General features: G+C 35.9%; 5 protein-coding genes across 5 annotated transcripts; all 5 read right to left on the reverse strand.

The window, feature by feature from the left end:
* Window positions 1–239: 239 nt before the first annotated feature.
* On the reverse strand, window positions 240–2,541 carry LOC133848125 (uncharacterized). Its single transcript, XM_062283521.1, has 4 exons — window positions 2,400–2,541; window positions 1,489–2,333; window positions 1,281–1,431; window positions 240–1,220 (listed from the first exon to the last, which is right to left on the reverse strand). Exons 1-4 carry the CDS (start codon window positions 2,476–2,478, stop codon window positions 865–867), a joined length of 1,431 nt encoding a protein of 476 aa, XP_062139505.1. The 5' UTR covers window positions 2,479–2,541; the 3' UTR covers window positions 240–864.
* A 1,151-nt stretch (window positions 2,542–3,692) lies between these two features.
* LOC133848607 (uncharacterized) lies at window positions 3,693–5,014 on the reverse strand. The gene is made up of 5 exons (XM_062284242.1): window positions 4,907–5,014; window positions 4,641–4,845; window positions 4,362–4,578; window positions 4,134–4,299; window positions 3,693–4,077 (listed from the first exon to the last, which is right to left on the reverse strand). Exons 1-5 carry the CDS (start codon window positions 4,992–4,994, stop codon window positions 3,740–3,742), a joined length of 1,014 nt encoding a protein of 337 aa, XP_062140226.1. The 5' UTR covers window positions 4,995–5,014; the 3' UTR covers window positions 3,693–3,739.
* Window positions 5,015–6,663: 1,649 nt separating this feature from the next.
* On the reverse strand, window positions 6,664–8,177 carry LOC133848606 (uncharacterized). Its single transcript, XM_062284241.1, has 5 exons — window positions 8,020–8,177; window positions 7,745–7,955; window positions 7,461–7,683; window positions 7,227–7,392; window positions 6,664–7,169 (listed from the first exon to the last, which is right to left on the reverse strand). The coding sequence occupies exons 1-5, from the start codon at window positions 8,105–8,107 to the stop codon at window positions 6,841–6,843; spliced, it is 1,017 nt and encodes a 338-aa protein (XP_062140225.1). The 5' UTR covers window positions 8,108–8,177; the 3' UTR covers window positions 6,664–6,840.
* Window positions 8,178–13,182: 5,005 nt separating this feature from the next.
* Window positions 13,183–14,275, reverse strand: LOC133848848 (uncharacterized). Its single transcript, XM_062284548.1, has 2 exons — window positions 13,773–14,275; window positions 13,183–13,695 (listed from the first exon to the last, which is right to left on the reverse strand). Exons 1-2 carry the CDS (start codon window positions 14,032–14,034, stop codon window positions 13,439–13,441), a joined length of 519 nt encoding a protein of 172 aa, XP_062140532.1. The 5' UTR covers window positions 14,035–14,275; the 3' UTR covers window positions 13,183–13,438.
* Window positions 14,276–18,995: 4,720 nt separating this feature from the next.
* On the reverse strand, window positions 18,996–19,794 carry LOC133848860 (uncharacterized). Its single transcript, XM_062284572.1, has 2 exons — window positions 19,448–19,794; window positions 18,996–19,326 (listed from the first exon to the last, which is right to left on the reverse strand). The coding sequence occupies exons 1-2, from the start codon at window positions 19,689–19,691 to the stop codon at window positions 19,070–19,072; spliced, it is 501 nt and encodes a 166-aa protein (XP_062140556.1). The 5' UTR covers window positions 19,692–19,794; the 3' UTR covers window positions 18,996–19,069.
* Between the last annotated feature and the right edge of the window lie 3,476 nt (window positions 19,795–23,270).

Below are 23,270 nucleotides of genomic sequence, written 5' to 3' on the forward strand. Positions count from 1 at the left end.
GTTCAACTCTGAGACTCACCATCGTAATCGTAATCGCAATCGTAATCACACTCACAACTAGCAAAGTAAACAACCTGTAGACAACAACAACAACAACAATCGAGTCTAGTGCTGTAGTATGATTCAAGGGAATTACAGAAAGCACAGAGAGTTGAATGCGCAGAGCTCAGCTTGAATTAATGCAATAATATTGTTGGGTTTGTCCCCAGTTAGCCAAAGACGCCTCAAAGCGTGCGATGTTATGTTTATTTGTGCTTTTTTCATTTTTTTTTTTTTTTTGGCAGCATTGTGATGAGCACTTTTACAGCTAAATATAGCTCATTGGCACATTGGATTTCCCACAGTTACCCACCACAAAAAATTCACCGTTTTAGCTTAAATTTTCTGTAAACTTTGACAACATAGTAAAATATGAAGTTTCTCAAGAAATCAAGTACAAATGCAAGTACAAAATTTCTTGAATATAGTCTTGAATATATCTGATGAAATATGGTGCAAATTTAGCTAACGCTAATATTAAAATAAAAGCTAAAATGTGCCAAAGCATAAAATCTTAACTTTACTTCAGCTGCAACATTTTTGATTTTTTTTTCAAAATTCAAAAAAAAATAAAGCAAATAATGCAAAGTTAAACTTGAAATAGTTATAAAGCTGCTGAAGACAATGACATTGCGAGTGACCGATGGAAAACCAGTTTATAAAAATAGTTTTGTTTTGTTTAAAGTATATCATTATTTAAGCTTAGATACAAATTGTGCAAATGCTGCTTAAACTAATTACGTAGTATTTATATAGTTATATGGTACATCGGAGCAAATAAAAATAGTTAATCACATTTTGTGGGACAAGAGCGCAAACGTAAGTTTACGGCTTCAGTCGCAGATCTTCGACAAATTTTACCAATTGCCGATCCACTAGACTCGTAAAGTACATAACATCGGCAGCACAATCAGAGCCAGTGGGCGTGGCTACGCCCAACACACAACGTCCGCCATCGGGGCGTTGTAAATGCAAAACGCTGCCGACAACCGCAGGACACGGCAGACAAGATTGATCGCTGCTGTTGGAACTGTGGCTAACCGAGAGAACTTCCGATTGCAGAGGTTCAGCGCACATGTGACGTGATGGCAGATCCGGAATGGAAGATGAATTACCGATGCCACGACAGGCAGAAGTGGGCAGCAGACGCATGGGCAGCTCATAGAGCAAACAGTCGCTGGCTAGAGTTTGGAATCAAAAGTGAACATGGATTTATGAAATTACAGTATCTGCTCACTCACCATTGCCCTTGGCCCAGGCGCTGGCTATCAGCTGTCCCGTGGTCTGCCAACGTGTCTGCTCCAAGTGGCTGCAAATTGTGGCCAACTCGCGACGCTGTGGCGGCAGCGGCAGCTTCATCAGCGCCAAGTCCTCACGATACACCGAAATGCGCTAGAGTAAGGGCGAAGTGAAATAGTTGAAATTGAAAGAGCACACACTCGAACTCACTGTAATGTCTGCCAGTTCATCTTCGTCCTCGTCCAACTCCGCCAAATCGGCGACGCCAAACACCGCATGACTTGGCCGCCCACAGCCGGCGGAGGCCAACAGCACCTGTGGCGTCAACAGCAACGCTGTGCACCGATGCCAATGGCCATCGAAGCGTGCATTGGGATAAGCCAGCGCAGCGAGATGACGATTGTGCTGCAGCAACTCCTCACTGCCCGAACTCGAACTCTGGGCCACTTGACCAAATCCCGAGCGTGTGGACAGCTGCTGAGCGGGCGTCTGCTCAATGGATGTCCCGCTGTCCTGGGAACGCGGCTGCAGCGGCAAGCTGACCGGACAGCAGATGATCTCCTCCACGGTGCCGGGTCGGCAGGTGTGCACATCCTCATCCCTCAGACGCTGCTGTTGCAGCAGCAGCTCGAGGCTGCGACACTTGGAGATGGGCAGACAATCGCCATCGTAGAGCGGCGCCTGACACTGTCCGTTTTCCGCGCGCGATGTGAGGCCGGGAAACACAATGCTATCGGGATTGGGTGGCAAGGTAATCGCTCTGGCATGCAGCAGATAATCGCGATCGGTCTTAAAGATATCCATCCACTCGGGTCGCGGTGCACTTGTAGTTGTGGTCGTGGTTGTGGTAGTTGTTGTTGTGGTGCTTCTTTGGCGCCAATCAACGCTGTCCGTGTCGAGGGGACAGCAAATCTTTTCACCGTGCGTAGTGAAGCCACAGCTGGCAATGGCATCCGCATCGAATTGTCGCCGCTGTATGAAATGCGTCAGCGTCTGGCAATCCTCCGCCGGTTGGCAGCTGCTCCGATAGTCAGGCGTTGGACATGGATCACCCACTACAAACAAAAAGCACTATTACCAGAGAAAGAGAGAGAGAGAAAGAGAGGGAAGCACACACACACCCTCCAGACTGTAGTAGCCTCTGGTGTGGCTCAGAAAGAGCCAATAAAGCGTCAATAGCACACACAACAATCGTGACATGGCCGTCGTGTTCCGTCAACGAACTGGACTGGCACCTCGCTCGCGCTCAACTGTCACCGATCGAGACGATCGAGCAGATCGAGAATCGCGTCGATCGTGAAGCGAGAAGCGAGAATCGAGAAACAAACATCGTCGACGTCAACAGCGACGCCGATTGGTAAGAGCATCGATCTGGTAACAGAGGAAGTGTAATCGTAAGTAGTTCCCGTCTAAAACTAGCTTTTTATTCCGCTCACTTTGCTTTAAGCGCTACGTTCTTCTAGCCTTTTTAAAGCTAAAACAATACAATGTAAGTGCATAAATTCATGTTACTGATGTTTTCATCCTGTCAAATTACATTTTAATCATCAGCAACAAAAATCCGAGAATTACACTGCGATAAAGATAGGCGAACAAAGAAAATGAGTAATGCATTTTATTATATATAGGAAATACACAAGCAGCAACAATTATCGTTATCAAATATACAATAAAAACATCAAGATTGAAACCTTTTCACTCTTAAAAAAAGTCTGGAAACAAGAATTAAACGAGAATTTGGAGTTTCAAAAATATTGTTTTAAGATGGAGATTCTTTTAAAGTTAGGAATCTTCTTCTAATAATTGAAATAATAATAATAAAAATAAAAATAATAATAATAATAATAATAATAATAATAATAATAATAATAATAATAATAATAATAATAATAATAATAATAATAATAATAATAATAATAATAATAATAATAATAATAATAATAATAATAATAATAATAATAATAATAATAATAATAATAATAATAATAATAATAATAAAATAATAATTTTTAAATATTGATGACTAATTTTCGAATCTCAGTCTTCTTCTTATTGCTGAATATTCCAATGATTGCCATATCAATGCTTAGTTAATATTGAAATGAAAACTTAAGTCATTGTATATTAAAGTGTATTAAAATAGACATCTATTATATAATTAATATCTGACGACACAATGAATTAGACTCCTACTGCGTGTTACGTACATTTCCCTTCTACCCTATAGGTATTGGATATAACCTGAAAAGATATTCATATTCAACGTGAATTTGTATGTGTTAACATACAGAAGAAATTCTTAATTCAGGACTATATATTTAAATTGTCCATTGGTATTCAGAAACTATAATACAATTTACTACATTATTTAAAAATATCTCTGAGTCTGAGCCTCAAGCTAAAAACTATATTTATACGAATGCTATTATTTTATCATCTACATTCGTCTTATGTAATTACTTTATTCGACAATGACGTGATTAAAGAAATCGGATACTGAATGTGTCAGGATATTGGTGAAGTACAATGGACTGTCCTCCTCGATGCATTTATTGTATGTAGGCGTGGCAATGCCCGCCACACACTGAGTGCCATCCATACGCTCCACATGAAGAACGCTGGATGTCGCGATCAAACACTTTGAGCACTCTTCGCCCTCCTTGTATATGGGTAACGGAAGAAGACAGAAATGTGACTGATCCGTTGCCAAATCTTCGATTTGACGCGTCACCTTCACATTGTTGCATTCTTTCAGATTAAGGTTTTGCAATTGCATCGTGAATTTGGTGCAGCTTTCGTCTGTAGCGAGTCAATACGATATAAATGGTGATAGATTTACTAATAGAAATTCGTACTTTCTTGCGTATTGTATGAGTAACCGGCAGCAAAAAAGTTCGGGTGACCTGTCAGATCCTCTGGATGACAGAGTTTCGCTATGCTGACATTTTCCGTCAGCTGTGTTGTGTTAAGTGCCGTTCTCAACTTGATGAGCACCAAATCATTTTTGTAACTCGTGGGTTTCTGTGCAGAAATATCTAACTCAAAAATATCAATACTACATTTAGTTGCACTTAGCACCTTACCTTAACATCGATTTTAATATCTGATTCATCGATTACTCTTGCATCTTGGGATCCCAACTTTACTTTGCTGGCTATATCCTCATCCTCCTCTGCATCGCATTGCTTCGACGCTAGAACATGCGACGAGGACAGTAAAACACCCGTACAACGGTATGCATATTCATCCCTATTCTCGTTTTTGAAGTATCGCATAGTAACCAGATGAGTTCCAGTGAAGCTGCATGAGAATGACAAAATTATGAAACACTCTCTCTCACTCAAAAATTGTTGTAGACTCACTTGTATGATCCACCCTCTTTTAGGTCTTCAAAAGGTTTGGGGCAGCAGAGCATCGCCTTGCCAAAGGGACCCTTGAAGCCACAACTGGGAACACTCAGTGGATTAATCCACTTTTTCTCGTAATATGTCTTCAGTGTTGTGCATTTTGTGGCCAGTTGACAAGTTCCGGTAGGAAATCCGTGGAGACCACCGCAAATTTCGTTCTCTGATCACAAATTGAATTTACGATCTACATTCAGCTTGAACAAACAACCGAATTAACTGACCTTGATATTTTTTGCTATGAGCTGGTGATGGCTTCGCAATCAGCTGTATAAGTGCATATATACATAGAAGTTTGCTGATGGAAAACATAATGTATTCGAAAACAGAAATATGCTACGTCTATGTTGCACTCATCCAAACAATAGCGAGAGACTGAAAAGATCGACATTAAAATTTAAGTTGTTACTCAGCAAAACTACTCAGCGCGACTTTACTGAACCACGCTTACCTCTATATATTTATTCAGCCTTATCGCTCTTGTTTTATATACTACACAAAGTACACAAACTGAACATGTAGGGAAACTATATTTGAGTGTGCTCGACTGTGAGATACCCGCTTCCCATTTTAAATAAAAGCAAAACAGTGCGGTATTGATTTTAGCATATACCAAATTAATATACCATAGGCTATATTTGATATATTAAAATAGTACTATTTTCAAATATATATATACCATATATAATATACCATAGAGTTTAAAATATACCAAATGCAACTAAGACATCTAGTAGAAAGGCGTTTTTGCCCATACAAAAGTATTTTATACCCGCTACCCTACCCTATGGGGGAATTATTATAACTTTGTGCCGGCAGGAAAGTATATATATTCTTGATCAGCAACAACAGCCGAAATGATCCATGTCCGTCTGTCCATCTGTGTGTCTGTCCGTCTGTCCGTATGAACATCTACATCTTAGAGATTATACAAGATAGAGCTATATTTTTTTTTTTCGAAAGCATTTGTTATGTTTGCACGCAGATCAAGTTTGTTTCAAATTTTTGACACGCCCACTTCCGCCCCCGCAAATCAAAAAAATCTAATAACAAGCGTAATTTTAAAGCTAAAAGTTGTGAATTTTGGTGTATACAATAACAACAATACTAGTTATGATTCGTAAAAATCTGCGATCAGATAAAAATTGTGGAAGTTATTAGAAAAATACTTTTGTATGGGCGAAAACGCCTACTTACTAGGGGTCTGAGTTGCTTTGGCTGGCAATCTGGTATATTGTGCTGTCTATGGTATATTTTGAATGTGGTACTATATCGATATATCAAATATACCATTTATATATATATACTTTTAGTATTTTGGTAGTATTTTTGGTAAATTTTGAGAATAATACCGCAATATTTTTCTTTTATTCAAAATGGGTAGCGAGTATCTCACAGTCGAGCACACTCTTGACTGTAGCTTTCTTACTTGTTTGTTGCTGTTCTTATCTTCTTTATTTTTACACTCTCAACATACAAATATATATACACTGAGAAAAGTAAGTTTTCAAATCAAGAAAATAAAGTTGAATCAAAATTGAATCCAGAAGAAATTCTTAATTCAGGACTATATATTTAAATGGTCTTTTGGTATTACTTATTAATTATACCCGCTACCCATAGAAGCAGAGGGTAGAAGGGTATTAAAACTTTGTGCCGGCAGGAAATGTATATAACAGGTAAAAGGAGGCATCTCCGACCCTATAAAGTATATATATTCTTGATCAGCGTCAACAGCGGAGCCATGCCCATCTGTGTGTCTGTCCGTATGAACCTAGATCTCAGAGACTATAAGAGATAGAGTTACATTTTTTTTCGAAAATAATACCGCAATATTTTGCTTTTATTCAAAATGGATAGCGGGTATCCCACAGTCGAGCACACTCTACTGTAGCTTTTTGACTTGTTTATTTATATATATTTTATTCAGAAACTATAATATAATTTAATATATTATTTAAAAATATCTCTGAGTCTGAGTCTCAAGTCGTTTCCATTAATAAATTAGTTTTTAACTCAATTTGTCATTCGTATAAGCTATTCAGATATTGCGACTCAAGCTAAACACAATATTTATACATATGTATGTGGGTTTATTATACTTTCTTTTAATAGATCACCTTACAAAAATCATCCACATTTGTCTTATGAAACTACTCTATTCGCTATTAAGGAAATCGTATACTGAATTTCTCAGGATATTGGTGAAGTACAATGGAGTGTCCTCCTCGATGCATTCATTCTTTGTAGGCGTGGCAATGCCCGCCACACACTGAGTGCCATCCATACGCTCCACATGAAGAACGCTGGATGTCGCGGTCAAACACTTTGAGCACTCATTCTTCCTCTCGAATGTTGGTAACGGGCGAAAGCAGAAATGTGACTGATCTGTTGCCAAATCTTCGATTTGACGCGTCACCTTCACATTTTTGCATTCTTTGAGATTAAGGTTTTGCAATTGCATCGTGAATTTGGTGCAGCTTTCGTCTGTAGCAAGTCAATATGATTTAAATGGTACATAAATTTACTAATAGAAATACGTACTTTCGTCCGTATTGTATGAGTAAGCGGCAGCAAAAAAGTTTGGGTTCCTCTGCAGATCGACTGGATCACAGAGTTTCGCTATGCTGACATTTCCCATCAGCTGTGTTTTGTTAAGTGTCGTTCTCAACTTGATGAGCACCAAATCATTTTTGTAACTCGTGAGTTTCTGTGCAGAAATATCAATATATTTATATATATCATTATCAATATATTTAGTTGCACTTCGCAGCTTACCTTAATATCCTTTTTTATATTTGATTCATCGTCTACTCTTGCATCTTGTGATCCCAACATTACTCTGCTGGGTCTAAATATCTCCTCTCCCTCCTCTCCAGCGCATTGCTTCGACGCTAGAACTTGCGAGGAGGACAGTAAAACACCCGTACAATGATACACAAATTCATCCAAATGCTCGTTTTTGAAGTATCGCATAGTAACCAGATGAGTTCCAGTGAAGCTGCATGAAATTGATCAAATTATGGAATGATTCTCATACTCTTTGATTCATTTTAACTTACCGGAATATTGGTGGACCTGAAGTCGTTCTTTGTGTATCAGTTTTGGGGCAGCAAATCATTTTACCCTCAAACGGACTGTTAAAGCCACAAGAAGGCACATCATTGAGCTGGATATTTTTCTCCGTGAGATACTCTATAATTGTGCAACAATGCTGAGGGTAGCGACACACGCCCTGTGGAAATCCTCTGTCACCGCCGCAAGTATCAAACTCTAATTGCAATAATTTATATATACATATTTTGGTTGATGTATTATTCCATTTAATTGAACGCACCTTTGTATTTGGGGTTTTCCAATGGTTTTGGCACTGCCATCACAAACGTGAGGGTGAATATAAATGCAAATAAGCGAATGGCAATCATGATGTTTCAGTTGAATGTTCTCAATCTGTATGTGCTGCGTTTGTGGACTGAACGGAACTGAATCTGGATTTCTACTCGACTTTACTGCCCTCTTCTCCACCATATATTTACATTCTCATCCTTATCGATAGACTCATATACATAAATACAAATATATAATACATACACTAAGAAAAATAAGTTTTAGAATTGATAATAACAATGTTTAATCAACACAAAACCAAAATTGAGCCCAGAAAAAAATTCTTGTTCTTCATTTAATATTACTTTTTTGGTTTTAGATAGACTATTAGATCGACTATATTTGAACTCAAAGGAGCTGCAACCGATGAACAATTTTTAGATTTAAATTTAAGAAAAAGAAAATTCTTATTTTAAGATGTTTTTATTTTAATTATAAAATTCTTGAATTTGAGAAATTCGATTACAAAACAAGATTATTAATCGGCATTTTAAAACCTTGTTTCAGGAACTTTTTAAAAAATAAAAATATAAATATTTACAAACTTAGGATTAGTGTTTTAGCTTTTAGAGTGTGAATTTTCTCTTGTGTATATATATTGCACTTTTAATCTCTGAAAGTGTCAAATTCAAAAAAAAATTTCTGAGCTGTAATCGTTTGCGAAATTCCCGCATATTCCTTGAATAATCCGAATTTATTGCCATTAATCAGAAAATTGAAATAGAAGCAAGTACAAAATTTATGTGAGCCCAGAGGAAATAGAAATTGTATACCATAGACTTCGCTGAGTAAACCGAATGTTGTGACGTTTGTGACGATAAAATAAATGTCGTGGTTTCAACTATGGTCGGCGAAGGCGTGTATATAATATTTTGCTGATATCGAATGCGAAGTGTTGAAACACTGATTTCAGCGAAACCCTAAAAAATATTTTAATCTACATAATTGTAGAATATATTCAAAAACATATTAAAACAAGTAAAAAACCTACAGTCGAGTGTACTCGACTTTGACATACCCGCTACCCATTTTGAATAAAAGAAATAAATTTTGCAGTATTTTTTCTCAAAATATACCGTATATACTGCAAAAATACTAAAAGTATACGGAATGGTATATTTGGTATGTTGATATAGTACCGCATTCAAAATATCATATCATCACTATCATAATTACAATAGTAAATATTGCATATACCAAAATTCGCAACTCTAGCTTTAAAATTACGCTTGTTATTCGATTTTTTTGATTTTCGTGGACGGAAGTGGGCGTGGCAAAAATTTCAAACAAAGTTGATCTGCGTGCAAACATAACAAATGCTATCGAGCTATAGCTCTATCTCTTATAGTCTCTGAGATCTAGGTGTTCATACGGACAGACACACAGATACACAGACGGACATGGCTCCGCTGTTGACGCTGATCAAGAATATATATACTTTATAGGGTCGGAGATGCCTCCTTCTACCTGTTACATACATTTCCTGCCTTATAATACCCTTCTACCCTATGGGTAGCGGATATAAATATAATTAATTTATCGCTCTGCTGGCGTTTGTCATATGCAGACCACATGCCCATAATAACAAAGTTATAAAAGTGGGGCATTACTGTTGAGCTTAAAGCGAACACAAAAAATCGGACATGCTTTATCGATTACATAGAGCAAGTTGTTGTAGGTAGCAACAATTTTGCAGTTAATCAGCTCTGCACATATGTATGTTTAGTATTTGTCCCGTGGCTTCTCAAACCTGTTAAAGTAGCTGTAAGCAATACTCTAAATTACCGCTTTTCGTATACTTTTATTTGATTTGAAAATATTGTTGATTCCCAATCATAATAAATAATTTATTTATTTAATAAATAACACATCTTTTCATTTATTATAACAAAGTATGTTAGTAGGACTATTACAAATAAGTTCAATTTGCACATAAACTTCAAATGCGCCCTAAGAAAAAACTACATATAAAAGATACTAAAATATGCCATAGACTATAATTGGTATTTTTATATAATAATACTACATTTAAACAAGTAAGAAAGCTACAGTCGAGAGTGCTCGGCATTATGAATAAAAGAAAAATATTGTAGTATTATTTTCAAAATATACCAAAAATATTGCAAAAATACTTTAAAAATATGGTACAATATGGTACATTTGGTATATCGATATAGTACTACATTCAAAATATACCAAAGACGGCACAATATACCAGATTGTCAGCCAAAGCAGGTAAGTTTTTGCCCTTACAAAAGTATTTCCTAAAAATGCAACTCCCACAATTGTTTGTTCGATCGCATCAGAATTTTCAGGAATCACAAATACTGCAGTTATTATGTTATGTACCGAAATTCGCGACTCTAGATTCTACGTTTTTTATTCGATTTAAGTTGAAGTGGGCGTAGCAATGCTTGAAACTAATGATCTAGGTGTTCATACAGACAGACGGACATGGGTATATCATCACGGCTGTTGACGTTGATCAGGAATATATCTTTTTTATATTTTTTATTTATATTTTATATTTTTTATCGGTTTGGAAATGACTTTTCTGCCTGTAACATACATTCCCTTGTACTTTATGAGTAGCGAGTATAAATAGGCAAGTTACTTAATAAGCAACCTTGTTTTCTCATAATACAAACGTAGAAAGTTATTTATCATCGAAGTACACATACACACACACATATGCACACAATCTGGACAATCTTTATGAAGCTCTCCTGCTCGTCCACACCCACTGAATCTTTCCGCCCACTCTAATATCTTATTTGTTGGCATTGACTTTTTCAGACTTTCCATTAAATGCATTACCAGCAGCTTTTCCTATATGTTGCACTTCCTCACAACTATTGAGTAACAGTTGATCAAAAGTAAACCACGCAAGCAAAGCGATCTTTATGAAGTTTTCCTGCTTGACCACGCCTACTTAGCCCATCCGCCTACTCTAATTTCTTGGCCCGCTGCATAGTCAAACACACACACACAATATGACCGACATACTGACAAATTTTTGGCAATGACTTTTTCAGTGACTTGCTTAAATCAACTAACAGCAGCTTCCTCGCAATGTCTTCGATTTCTGCACAACTGTTTAGTAATATTCGCAACTGTTTAACAACAGTTGATTAAAAGGAGCAAGGAAATCTTCATGAGCTACCATGGCCGATCACGCCCATTTAGCCCATCTGCCTTCACTAATATCTCAGTCCGCACATGAATGAATTTTTGGCATTAACTTTTCACAATTTTCAACAAAGCGATTACCAGCAGCTTACTCATCCAACATGTTGCAGTTCTCTGAAACCGTTGAGTAACAGTTGATTAAAAGTTCCCTAAGAAGACTGGTTAAGCCCTGCTGCTAGACCACGCCCACTTAGCTCATCCGCCTTCACCAATATCTCGGTCCGCCGCCTAGTCAAACACACACGCATGCATTCGACCGAGATAAACAAAAATTTTTAGCATGCCATTTTCAGACTTTATCGTTTACCAGGCAACACGTTGAGGATCTGCACAACTGTTGCGAAGCACTTGGTTTGAGCCACACACATGCACCTTTTCATTCATGCAAATCTAAGCCTAGCAAGTGAAGTTATGAAGTTCCCCTGTCCACCACGCCCACTAATCCCACACACATAGCACACATTCACACAAATATTTCAATAAATGGATTACTAGAAGTTCACTCACCCAACATGTTGCAACTCTTAACAACTGTTTAGCATCGGTTGACCAGAGGCAAGCTTGCAAATCTTTATGAAGCTACTTTGCCTTTCAATCAATTCGTTATTTTGTTTCATCAATAGATGACTTCATAATTATATTGCTTAGCATTTAGTTTTTAACCCACTTTTGCTTTCTTTCTGACTTATTTTTTGTAACCATGTTTGTATCTATGTACTTCAGGTTTATATATTACTTTCGTGTCTGTTTTTTTTGATTGGCTATCGATTTCTATCCATTTTAATTGAACTAGCTTCTCTTGCATTTAATCTATCTTACTCTATCATTGTTTTCGTCGCGTTTTATTCACTGTCCGTCGTTTCCCGTAAGGCGAGATAAAACGCCACACACGTCATTGACCACACATTTAGGTTCATTTTTGACATCGACTTTTTCCTTTGAATCGATTATAAGATGATTAACATCAACGTACCTTATCTTACTTTTCATAAAGATAAAAATCGATAGGTTTAAATTTCAACTAATGAAAATACAATAAAAAAAACAAGTTTACCATGTTTTCGGTTTTCCACAAAAAAACAATATATAATATATAAACTATCTCTTTACGTTCTTTACTAGTACGTTTTATGTGCTCAAGTTTTTTGAACTCAAATTCTTAAGACATATAAACTCACAAATTGATCATGAATACTGCTTAAAGTGGTTTATATAGTACATATTAGTAAGCTTAAGGTTTTCATAAAATATGAGTACTTAATTATTTTATGTATTTATTGTGTACTCATAGTTTCATTTCCGTTTCCTCTATACTTGTGAGCAGACATTTCACATTAATCTGCCCAAAATCGAAATCGTAAGCACAGCAAAATGATTCAAATCATTTGATTAACTTTTGAGTGTTGTCAAGTTGCTAGCGGCGATATGATAGCAAAATCGCTGAGCTGCTCAACGGATTAGAGTGCGATGGCCAGCTATTGATGTCTCATTCCGCGAAATGTAGCTAAAGACTAATTCTGGACAGCAGCTATCGTTGTTTTCAGTAAATTGCCTGTGGGGGTCTTTGGACTGGTGGTAGTAGTGGTAACACATTAATCAGTTAGTTGTCAACGCCTAGTTGCTACTGACACGCGCCACCTTATCGATGGTATTAGATCATATGATAGATTGAGGGCAGTTGGTGTAACTGCAGCGTGCAAAGCGAGTGAATGTGTGAATGCGAATCAAGAGTCTGGGGAGAAAGAGTTGTGTATGCGACTATTTCAATTAGCTAGCATCTGAAAGGAAGTAATCGAAACATTTGCGCGATAGTGTGTTTGTGTGTGTGTGTGTGTTTTCTGTGTGTGTGTGATAAGCCAGAAATGTGAAGAAAGAAAACTGAATATGAACAAATTTCGAATGTATTCCAAACCGAGAAAATTGCTTTCATTTTCTTTTTTTTTTTTGTTTCTTTCTTTTTTTTGGTTTTAATTTTAGATATTAGCACTATAATACTTCTATTGAGTGGGCAAAGGGGGTGGAGAGCAGAGGGGCGGGCGCGGGCGATAAGGGGTGGATATATATGATTATATATGTGGATGGCGAGACGATGGCGATCACAGTTCAGTTCCAAAGTTGATGATGATGTTTTATTTTGCTTCTTCGCATTGCATTGCAGAAGTGTGTGCACTCGACTAAGCCTAGTAACCATAGAAATAGGCCTCGTACGAAAAAGTGCGTGTCTGATCCGATGTCAAGAGTATTGCTGCCGCCGTCTTGCCAATGCTGCCTTCCGTAAAATACGCATCCGCATCGTTGGCCGACGAATCCACATAGATCTCAATGCAGGTCAAAGTGCTGCCCGTTCCCGTTGCCGAAGGATAACGCATCTCGACCTCAACATTGACAGCAGTCGTGAAACTCTCATCGGCATAGTTATTCACCAGCAATTTATCGCCTAAGAATCGCAAAGTACATTTTCAAAATGTTAGTGAATATATTGCGGAATTGGTAAGTGGTGAATTCATCACTTACCCGAGATGCGTTGACCCGAACTGAAGACAAGATTGCCTTTGCTGTGCTTCACCTTGGTCAGTGCCACCAGCTCAACATCGGGATTCTTTGTCGTGTAACGCGTCTCATCCGTCACCGATGTGATCGGTGTGTAATATAAATCACTAGCTCGCTGCTGTGCTGTTGACTGCGCCGTCGACTGCACGGACTGCAATGACTGCAGTGATGGGGCAGCAATTGAGCTGGCGCTTAGCAGCAACAATGGCAGCAACACTTGCAACATTCTCAACAAAAATAAAACCGCAAAAAAAAAGTGTAGATTTAGTTTAGAGTTTATTTCTGTGTAGTTGATGCTTCACGCACGCACGCAACAACTACATGAAATGTCTTTGGTTTATCGTCAATCTCCAATAAAAGAACGAACAAACGAACGTATTACGAATCGGAGTAAAGATCGAAGTATAAGAGAGCTTAGGTTCCGCGCTGTGTGCAATCAATTTGGCGACTGTTTTGTGCATCGCCTGCCACTGCCGATGGCTTTTATACGCGCCACGCTCTTATCGGCGGTCAGCGTTAGATAAGAGCAACTCGAGGTAAGAACTGAACGATAAGCCGCCATGGGTCTTATAACTCCAACGAGGGTCACCGTTTATGTTTTTAGCCTTGGTCCACATCTATTCGCACTACGCATAAAATGCTCAGATGTAATTTAAAAAAATATATATATTACAAATAAGTTATTAAAAGAGAAAAATATTTTAAAAAAATTAAAAAATAAATTTTATTTGAATTTAAGAAAAGATAAAAAAAAAAATAACTTTAAAATAATGATTTCTGCTTTTATGATGCAAAATACTTACAGGTTATATTTACCTTAGACATACTTCAAAAATTTGTAATTTTGTATATATTTTATCTTTTTTAAAACAGATAAGAAAAAGTATATTTCCAAATCAACTTTAACAATGTAACAATTTATTTTATTTAATATCGAGATTCAACATTAACATTGTTTTCTAAATTGAAACGATTTATTTTATTTAATTGAAATAGTTACAAACTACAAATAAATCGTAATTTTGTTTAACAGTAGAAATGTCTATTTCAGAATCAATATTAACCATTATTATTATTTAAAAGTAAATTGAAAAATTATTCATAAATCTTTTTTCAAACCATAATTTTCTAGTTTGTAATCGTCAAATTCTACCTTCACATAATATTGTTCCTGTTTGTATTATTAAATTAAAAAATCAATCAATCAAAAAATAAAGCATAAATTTTATATTTATTTTTTTAATTCTATTAAGAAAAAACCTGTTTTCAAATCTATGCTCAAAATGTTTTCTCAAAACCATTGCCAACTTAATCGTTTAATTTTGACAATAGAAAAACTATAAAAAAAAAATAAAATCGAAATCTTTCTTAATAGCTCCAATTCCAGATATATTAATGGAAACCCTCGCTTTGGGGTCTATGATAATGGTGATGGTTATTGTGCTGTTGCTTCTGTAGCTTGTATTAAGTGTTGTTCATTGGTTTTCCGTCTTCTTTATTTTATTTGTTGTTTTTGGATCGCGTTAATTGGCAATAATTCGCTCAGTTTCTATAAATAAAGTACTTGAACGAAACCGTTTTAGACATGGCCTAATGCCAAGCAACCAATTAATCTGCCTATAAAAGTACCCACAATTGCCAATTGCCAATTGCCAATTGCCAATTACCAAACAATCAATCATTTTGAACTCGCGTGTGCCCCAAAAAAGCATAAAAAACACCCTCAACAAGAGAACTATTTGTTGATCAATTTATCGATCAATTCACCTGATCAGAAAAGCATGTGACACCAAACGATCACAACAAATTTCATCTTCATTTTAATTTTGATTTGATTTGATTCACCTCCGTAAGAGATTCTCAAGTACTTGAGACGGGCCTTTTATTTCCGTCTCTCGCTCGATGTGGACTCAACTCGGCTCCCACTTCACATTGTTTGCCCAACTTTGTGCGTAATTCACGATGCTCTTTCTTATTGATAACAAAATGTAATAATAATACCCAACTACTATACTATAACTATACTATACGTAGTATACGTAGTACTATATTTACCTCACATTGTATCGTAATGCACGTCAATGCAATGCCCAATATCATTGTCTATGCACACCGCTGTTCACACTCATAGATTCAATATTGATTTTTATTTCAGTTTTCCAATTGTACTTTCCCAATTTCTTTTGGCACACAGAAACACAAGTCATTTCTCTGTGCTGAATCATTTTTTTATTGTCTGCTAATTTCACAATAAAAATTTCCCACCACAAAAAAAAAAACAAATCGAGCATACTCGACTGTGGGATACCAGGTACCCATTACGAATAAAAGCAAAACAGTGCGGTATTATTCTTAAAATATACCGGATAAACAACCGCAAATCAACTAAAATATACCAAAGTCCATATTTAGTATATTCATGAAGTTTTACCCATTTTAAATAGAAGAGCGCAGTATTATTGTCAAAGTGTACCAAATTAATATAACACAAAAATACTAATAATATACCAAAGGCTATATTTGGTATATTGATAAAAAAAATTATATATTCTGAATATACTATAGAGTGCAAAATATACCAGATTGTCAGCCAAAATAACAAAAATCCTAATGCAGTAAAAGTTTTTCGAAAACAGAAATCATAAAAACTATAAAGTTATATATGGGTAATTCCAAAACGGAATTTGTCCCGTGCGAGACTCTTTACATTGAAAATAACATAAACTGAAACAATTTTGAAAATAAGAAAAGTTTATTTTTATAGCTCTAGATAAGTACTTTAATCAGAGTTAAAAATGGTTTTGGAATTTTTTTACTGTTTTGTTTTCTGTTGTGATAATTGCAAAAATTAACCAATTCGTACGCAAAATCAAAAAATGAACGAAATTATATATTTTATCGGAAAACAGATCAAGTTCCTAAAATCAATCTTAGCTCTAAATATAGTGCTTATCTAGAGCTTTAAGAATAACATTCACTTATTTTTAAAATTGTTTCAGTTTATGTTATTTTCACTGCACTGTAAAAGTCTCGCACGGGACAAAATTTCGCCATGGAATTACCCATATGTATATTGTCTGTACCAATTTTCAAGATTTTTGATACAAACTCGATCTGTGTGAAAACATAACTTGTGCTGTTGAAAAAGAATTATATCCCTATATTTTATAGTCTCTGAGATCTAGATGTTCATATGGACAGACAGGCGGACATAGCTATATCGCGTCAGCTGATGACGATGATCAAGACTATATATACTTTATAGGGTCGGAGATGACTCCTTATGCCATTTACATACATTTCCTGCATTCACAAAGTTATAAAACCTTTCTATCTTACCGGGTAGCGGGTATAAAAACAAAACAATTTCATTTAGTTCTTATCTTGGCGTTGACGCTTGATATCGATAAGTTTATCCGTTTTGCAAAGATGTTTTTTCGAATTTCCGCAAGTCTGCAAACGCAAACGCAATTGAGATTGTAATTTAATTGCAGCAATAACCAAAAATATCATAAAGACAAATAACATGAATTGTCACGTGATGAAAAGTTCTCTATATGCAATAACAATTGAATATCAGAAGTATCGTAGTTCCTTACAAATATATAAAATAACTCTAAAATGTTATTCATCAGCATTACACATAGAGTTTAAGTTTGAGCAAATGCCACAAACAGGAAAGAATTATAATCATAGATTGTAGTGAGCAGTGATTCATGAGTGTTTAATTTATGATTACATTTAAATAAAGCATTTCATGCAGTTTTCGTTTCTATTATTCAATTTGTTTACTATTGAGAGATTTATTGGGATTCCACATAAAATATTACCCCATTATCAATGCGTTTGTAGTGCTTAGAAGGAATGTGATTTGCGTTTAAATTGCTCAAGGCGCGTGTTTATAGATTTTATTTTATTTTGCAATCTTAACCTTGATACTTGACTTACTTCTCTACGTGTATATACTGAATATATATTATGTACACAATTGCGCACAAAAGCAAACAATCTAGAAAATGAGCACTTTTTAAATAGAAAATCAAGAGGAATGGCTGCCAACCGACATTTTACTTGCCCTGACTGATATCTTTTGAAGAGTTCTTTCTACCATAAATACCCTATGTCCATACCATAATCAGTTTGACGTATTTCAGTTCTTCATTTGCTTATCTCTCATTAAATAATATATAAATAAATATTTCGATATTTAAATATATATTGCAAGAGAAATTCGCGTTTGCATTTTTGTAGATGGGCTAAAATCGTGGGAAATGTGAATTAGGGTGTCGACTAGTCAGTCCGACTCAGCACAAAGAAAGCTCTCACTCTTTCTCGGCTTATCGGTAATAAATAGCTTTCAATATAGGAAAGCTAGGGCTGTCGATCTTTAGCGCGATTCATTAAATTCTTTAGCTCCACCTGCGATCACACTGCAAACATTCGATTTTTGTTGTTGTACATAAAAGGATCAAGAGCAATATATAACAATTTGGTCGCAAATAGAAATACCGTCGCAATAATCAGCTTAACAGCACTTTTACCTGTCAATATTTATTACCTTTATTCATCAGATGATCGAAGATAAGAAGTTTCAAGTGCGTCTAAGGAAAAAGTGTCTGGAATCTTTCAAATGATATTCTCTGCAAAAACTTCCCAGCAATGTTTTATATCTAGGTAACATTTCGCGATGTTGATGAGTCAATTTTTAAGAGGTGTTCCCCTTTCGAAAAATTCTAGGAAATATGCGTCGTGCATCTCATTTATAGCTTGTTTGTTGTTTGTTGACGCAAAACATGCAAAAGCGTCGAAAGTCGCGTGAGTGCTGAAAAAGTTCCACTAATGATGATGGCGCCTGATAATGTCAGAGACCATTGAGTAATCTCCCATTCGGAATATCCCAAAGAGCTTAGCGCTTATTTATGAATTCGCTGCGGTGTCGTATTCGTGTTCAAGTGGGAAGCGCGTGAGCAAATATCGATTTATGTATTTTGTCAGTGAACACAGATTTACGAATGCCCGCCCCTCGATTAACGAGACCTCTTTGCTTGCTTACTTACTATATTTATGGATAGTACATATATCATTTATAAGTGCACAGACCACTTGATAGTTGTTCCTTTTTTCTACAATCAAATCATTTAATAGCTATCACAACAATCAAAAGAAGCAAAAAAAAAAAAAAAACAATACGAGTATATACATACATATATATTAAATCAAAGAAAAACATAAATTCAAGATTGATTACGGCGAATAGTTTTCTAATCGACGCCATAGTACAAAGCCTGATAAGCAAACGAATTCGTCTGCTTGGCCTCAATCAGTATGGAGATGAAACGCTGTCCAATGCCGCCGGCAATCACAAAGGCATTGCCCTCATTGTTGTCCTGGGTGCAGACGATCTCAACGTAGGTGACAATGGCACCGGCGCCCGTTTCGGGATATGTCACCTGAAGACTGACATCGTTGCTCGACGCATAGTTGAAAACATCGGCGTTCTGGGCAACCAATCTGTCATCTAAAAGTATGCAACAAAAATGTGTGATGAAATTATCATGCGAAGCGAACAAAAATCGTTGCCTACTTTTAAGCGCAGCGTAAATTCTACTTAACTATCAAGAAGCATCGAGTCTTCTTACCTGTGATACGTGCTCCGAGTGTGTAACGCACCGATTGTGTAGCAGCAGCAGCAGCACGAGCCGAGACAGGTTGACGCTCCATACGCTGCAAGTTAAGACCCGGATGCTTGGCGGCAAAGTCACGCACATCCTTGACCACAATAATGTCACGATGCACATAGGAATCACGATTAACACCAGCCAAGCTGCCAGCGATCAGACAGCCAAAGATGGCAACCAACAGACACAAGCTCAATTTGCACATTTTTATTTGTTTATTACTATTTATTTATATTCCAAAGGATATTCCGTTTAATGTTTTTGTTTTTCACTTTTATCACGTTCCAACTGCGACGAGTAGAGAGCGCTGAATGAACCAATTGGGTGCCAACTGTTTATTATATATAGTATTGGCGACTAAATGAAACCCTTTGATTTGATTTTTGCTTTTGTTTTTGCTTTTGCGCCGCACTTCACCCCGGTTCCGGTTCGCAGCGAGAATCTACCGTCGTCGCTCTTATCACACCAATTGACAATTTCCACTGACAACGTTTAATCCAACAACAAGAACTACTTCAGCAATGAGTCAACGATATCTGAATACTCTAACAATTAAACTAATTAAAGACATGTTGTTGACACCTACTTTCATTCAATTCAAAATTAAATACCTATTATAAAATTTATAAAGAATTTATAAAGAATTCAAATTCGTAGAGTAAGAAGTAAGAGTAAGAAGTCAAAATATTTGCAGCAAATAAAGTTAGAATTCAGTTGAAAGTTAACTAACTGAAAAGCAAACAAATTTTAAAAGAAAGTGAAAATAGTTGTAGTAAATAAATTTTTAATTCATTTGAAAGTGTCTTTTAATTAAAACGAACTTTAAAGGCTATAAAAATTAAATTTAAAAATCCTAACTGCTTTCTAGATTATTTTATAAATAATCTTCTTTAAGAATTTGAATTCATAAAATAAGGAGGTCAATTTATTAGTAGTAAACAAAGATTGAAAGTTGAAAGGGTTTCTTATAAATAAAAATAAAACTATCTAATCCTTAATGCTTTCTAGATTATTCTCGTAGTTAACCAACTGAAAAACAAACAAACTTCATAAAGAAATCAAATTAATAAAGCAATTAAGACATGTTATACATATGTAATAAACAAAGTTTGAATTCAATTGAAAGTGTTTCTTAATTAAAACTATCTTTAAAGACTATAAAAATTAAACACAAAAATCCTAACTTCTTTCTAGATTATTCTATTAACAACCTTCTTTAAGAATTGGAATTAAAAAATTCAAAATATTTGAGGTAAACAAAGATACAATAGAATTCAGTTGAAAGTGTTTCTTAATTAAAACTATCTTTAAAGACTATAAAAATTAAACACAAAAATCCTAGCTGCTTTCTAGATTATTCTCGTAGTGAACTAACTGAGCTATCTCCCTATTTCGAGTGGTTTTTCCGCAAGCAAACTTCATAACCATGGTACATGACCCGCTGATAATACCTACAGCTATGAAGCCAAGCCCATATGACTCAATTAAATTGAACAATTGGGTTCTAATCAGAGTGGGTAACATAAACATGTAGCAAACTGTGGGCTTTTTGCTTTTGTTATGATACGCGTCTTCTGTGCCCTGATAAATAGGCGCAGAATCATAAAAACCAAAACAAACAAACCAAAAAAAAAAACGTAAACAACACCTGACAATTTGATAGACAGTTTTGTGGCACGGTAGCATTTAACTAATTTGGAGATAGGCCCACGCTATAATATGATTCTTCTGTGTGACATATCTGCACATACAAAAATATATAATTTATTTTATTAGTGTATATGTGGGGATTCTATTTTAAGACATTTCAGCAGAACTCTATCGGGACAGCGGCGTCTGTGAAATTGGTTGGCTTGAGGACTTCCCTGGAACTGGACACCTTGAAGTGGCGTCATCGCCAGCTTTGATTGCAAACAAATTAGTCAATCAAGATTAGACAAGGGTCAATGATAAGGCCGCAAATATATTATATATACATATGTAGTATATATTGTATTATTATTGTTCAATTCACATCAATTGTGTGAGTCAGACTGCAGTTAATTAACTGCACATCTGCACATTGCACAGGATGGTGCAAGCGGATACAAGAGTTCGGCATTTGCGTACTTGGCAATGCCCTACATAGAAGAAAGAAATAATAGATGTTTAAAATTATATTAAATAAGGCTGTCTGTCCGTCTGTCTGCCCATCGTATCTGTCTGTCCGTCGCTGCCAAAGCGATTTATTCGCTTCCCCTGCGATTTATTCGCTGCCCTTGCGATTTAATCCCTGTCCTAGCGATTTATTCGCTGGCCTCGCGATTTATTCGCTGCTCTCGCGATTTAATCGCTGTCCTAGCGATTTATTCGCTGCCCTCGCGATTTATTCGCTTCTCCTGCGATTTATTCGCTTCCCATGCGATTTATGCGCGTCGCTGCCGCTGCGATTTATTCGATCGCGAATATATAATTACATTGCGTCTTATGAAAGTTTGCGTCTTAAGTAAGTATTTTAAGCTAGAACTGCGAATTTATATATACAATAATTACTTTAGTAGCTGTGATTCCTGAAAATTTTGTTGCGATCAGATAAAAATTGACAAAATTATTAAAGAAATGCTTTTGTATGGGCAAAAACGCCTACTTACTTGGGGTCTTAGCTGCTTTGGCCGACAATCTGGTATATGGTATATTTTGAATGTGGTACTATATCGATATTTTAAGTATTTTGTAGTATTTTCGGCATATTGTGAAAATAATACCGCAATGCTTTGCTTTTATTCAAAATGAGTAGCGGGTATCTCACAGTCGAGCACACTCGACAAGTGCTGCATGTCCGTCCGTTCTGTCTGCCCTTTTGTTTTGTCCGTCCGTCCGTCTGTCTTCTCTGTCGTGTCCGACCCCAGAAAGAGGTCCGTTTGCACCCCTAGATCTCACAGACAATAAAAGATAGAGATATAATTGTTTTTCGGCAGCACTTGTTTTGCTTGCACGTAGATGAAGTTTCAATTAAATTCTTTTCACGCCCACTTCCGTCGCGCAAATCTATAAAAATGGAATCGAATCGAGAAAGCGTAATGTTAAAGCCAGAATTTCGGTACAGACGATAATAACTATAGTTTTCATAATTCCTGAAAAAAAAACGTAGAATAAACGAATAAAAACTTAGAACTTATATTAAACTTTGAACTTACTTTGTATAGGCACTTAGGCCTACTGCAATCTGCTTTTAGTTTACTTTGGCTGACAATTTGTTAGATTTTGCAGTCTATGGTATTTTCTGAATGTATAGCTATATCAATATACCAAATATAGCCTTTGGAATATTATTTTTTGGTTTATTAATTTGGTACATTTTAACAATAATACTGCGCTCTTATATTCAAAATGGGTAGAACTTTATAAATATACCAAATATGGCCTTCGGTATATTTCAGTTGATTTGCGGTATTTATTCGGTATATTTTAAGAACAATACCGCACTGTCTTGTCTGTCTGCCCGTCTGTCTTGTCTGTTTTGACTGTCTGTATGAATATTTCGATCTCAGAGACTATAAGAGATGAAGCTATAAAATTTGACAGAATAAAATTTGTTTCTAATTTTCGCAAATCGACAAAAATTGAATGATATGCGTAAATTTAAAGCTAGACAGAGAATGGTAACTATAGTATTTATGATTCCTGAGAATTTCATTGCTATCGGATAAAAATTGTTAATGTTATTTATGAAAGACTTTTTTATGTCCAAACTACTGCAATATATATATAAATATATATATATTTTGATCGCTATGGTATATTT

Source organism: Drosophila sulfurigaster, chromosome X (genome assembly GCF_023558435.1).
Source record: "Drosophila sulfurigaster albostrigata strain 15112-1811.04 chromosome X, ASM2355843v2, whole genome shotgun sequence".
NCBI lineage: Eukaryota > Metazoa > Arthropoda > Insecta > Diptera > Drosophilidae > Drosophila > Drosophila sulfurigaster.

Coding starts and splice junctions, on each gene's coding strand:
- LOC133848125 (XM_062283521.1), bottom strand. CDS start 2,478: ATGTCACGATTGTTGTGTGTGCTATTGACGCTTTATTGGCTCTTTCTG. Junction 2,334..2,399: donor AGGCTACTACAGTCTGGAGG/GTGTGTGTGTGC, acceptor TTTTGTTTGTAG/TGGGTGATCCATGTCCAACG. Junction 1,221..1,280: donor CGCCTGGGCCAAGGGCAATG/GTGAGTGAGCAG, acceptor TCCAAACTCTAG/CCAGCGACTGTTTGCTCTAT.
- LOC133848607 (XM_062284242.1), bottom strand. CDS start 4,994: ATGTTTTCCATCAGCAAACTTCTATGTATATATGCACTTATACAGCTG. Junction 4,846..4,906: donor TCATAGCAAAAAATATCAAG/GTCAGTTAATTC, acceptor ATTTGTGATCAG/AGAACGAAATTTGCGGTGGT. Junction 4,579..4,640: donor AAAGAGGGTGGATCATACAA/GTGAGTCTACAA, acceptor ATTCTCATGCAG/CTTCACTGGAACTCATCTGG.
- LOC133848606 (XM_062284241.1), bottom strand. CDS start 8,107: ATGATTGCCATTCGCTTATTTGCATTTATATTCACCCTCACGTTTGTG. Junction 7,684..7,744: donor TCAGGTCCACCAATATTCCG/GTAAGTTAAAAT, acceptor AATTTCATGCAG/CTTCACTGGAACTCATCTGG. Junction 7,170..7,226: donor CTCATACAATACGGACGAAA/GTACGTATTTCT, acceptor GACTTGCTACAG/ACGAAAGCTGCACCAAATTC.
- LOC133848848 (XM_062284548.1), bottom strand. CDS start 14,034: ATGTTGCAAGTGTTGCTGCCATTGTTGCTGCTAAGCGCCAGCTCAATT. Junction 13,696..13,772: donor TTCGGGTCAACGCATCTCGG/GTAAGTGATGAA, acceptor TGCGATTCTTAG/GCGATAAATTGCTGGTGAAT.
- LOC133848860 (XM_062284572.1), bottom strand. CDS start 19,691: ATGTGCAAATTGAGCTTGTGTCTGTTGGTTGCCATCTTTGGCTGTCTG. Junction 19,327..19,447: donor ACTCGGAGCACGTATCACAG/GTAAGAAGACTC, acceptor GCATACTTTTAG/ATGACAGATTGGTTGCCCAG.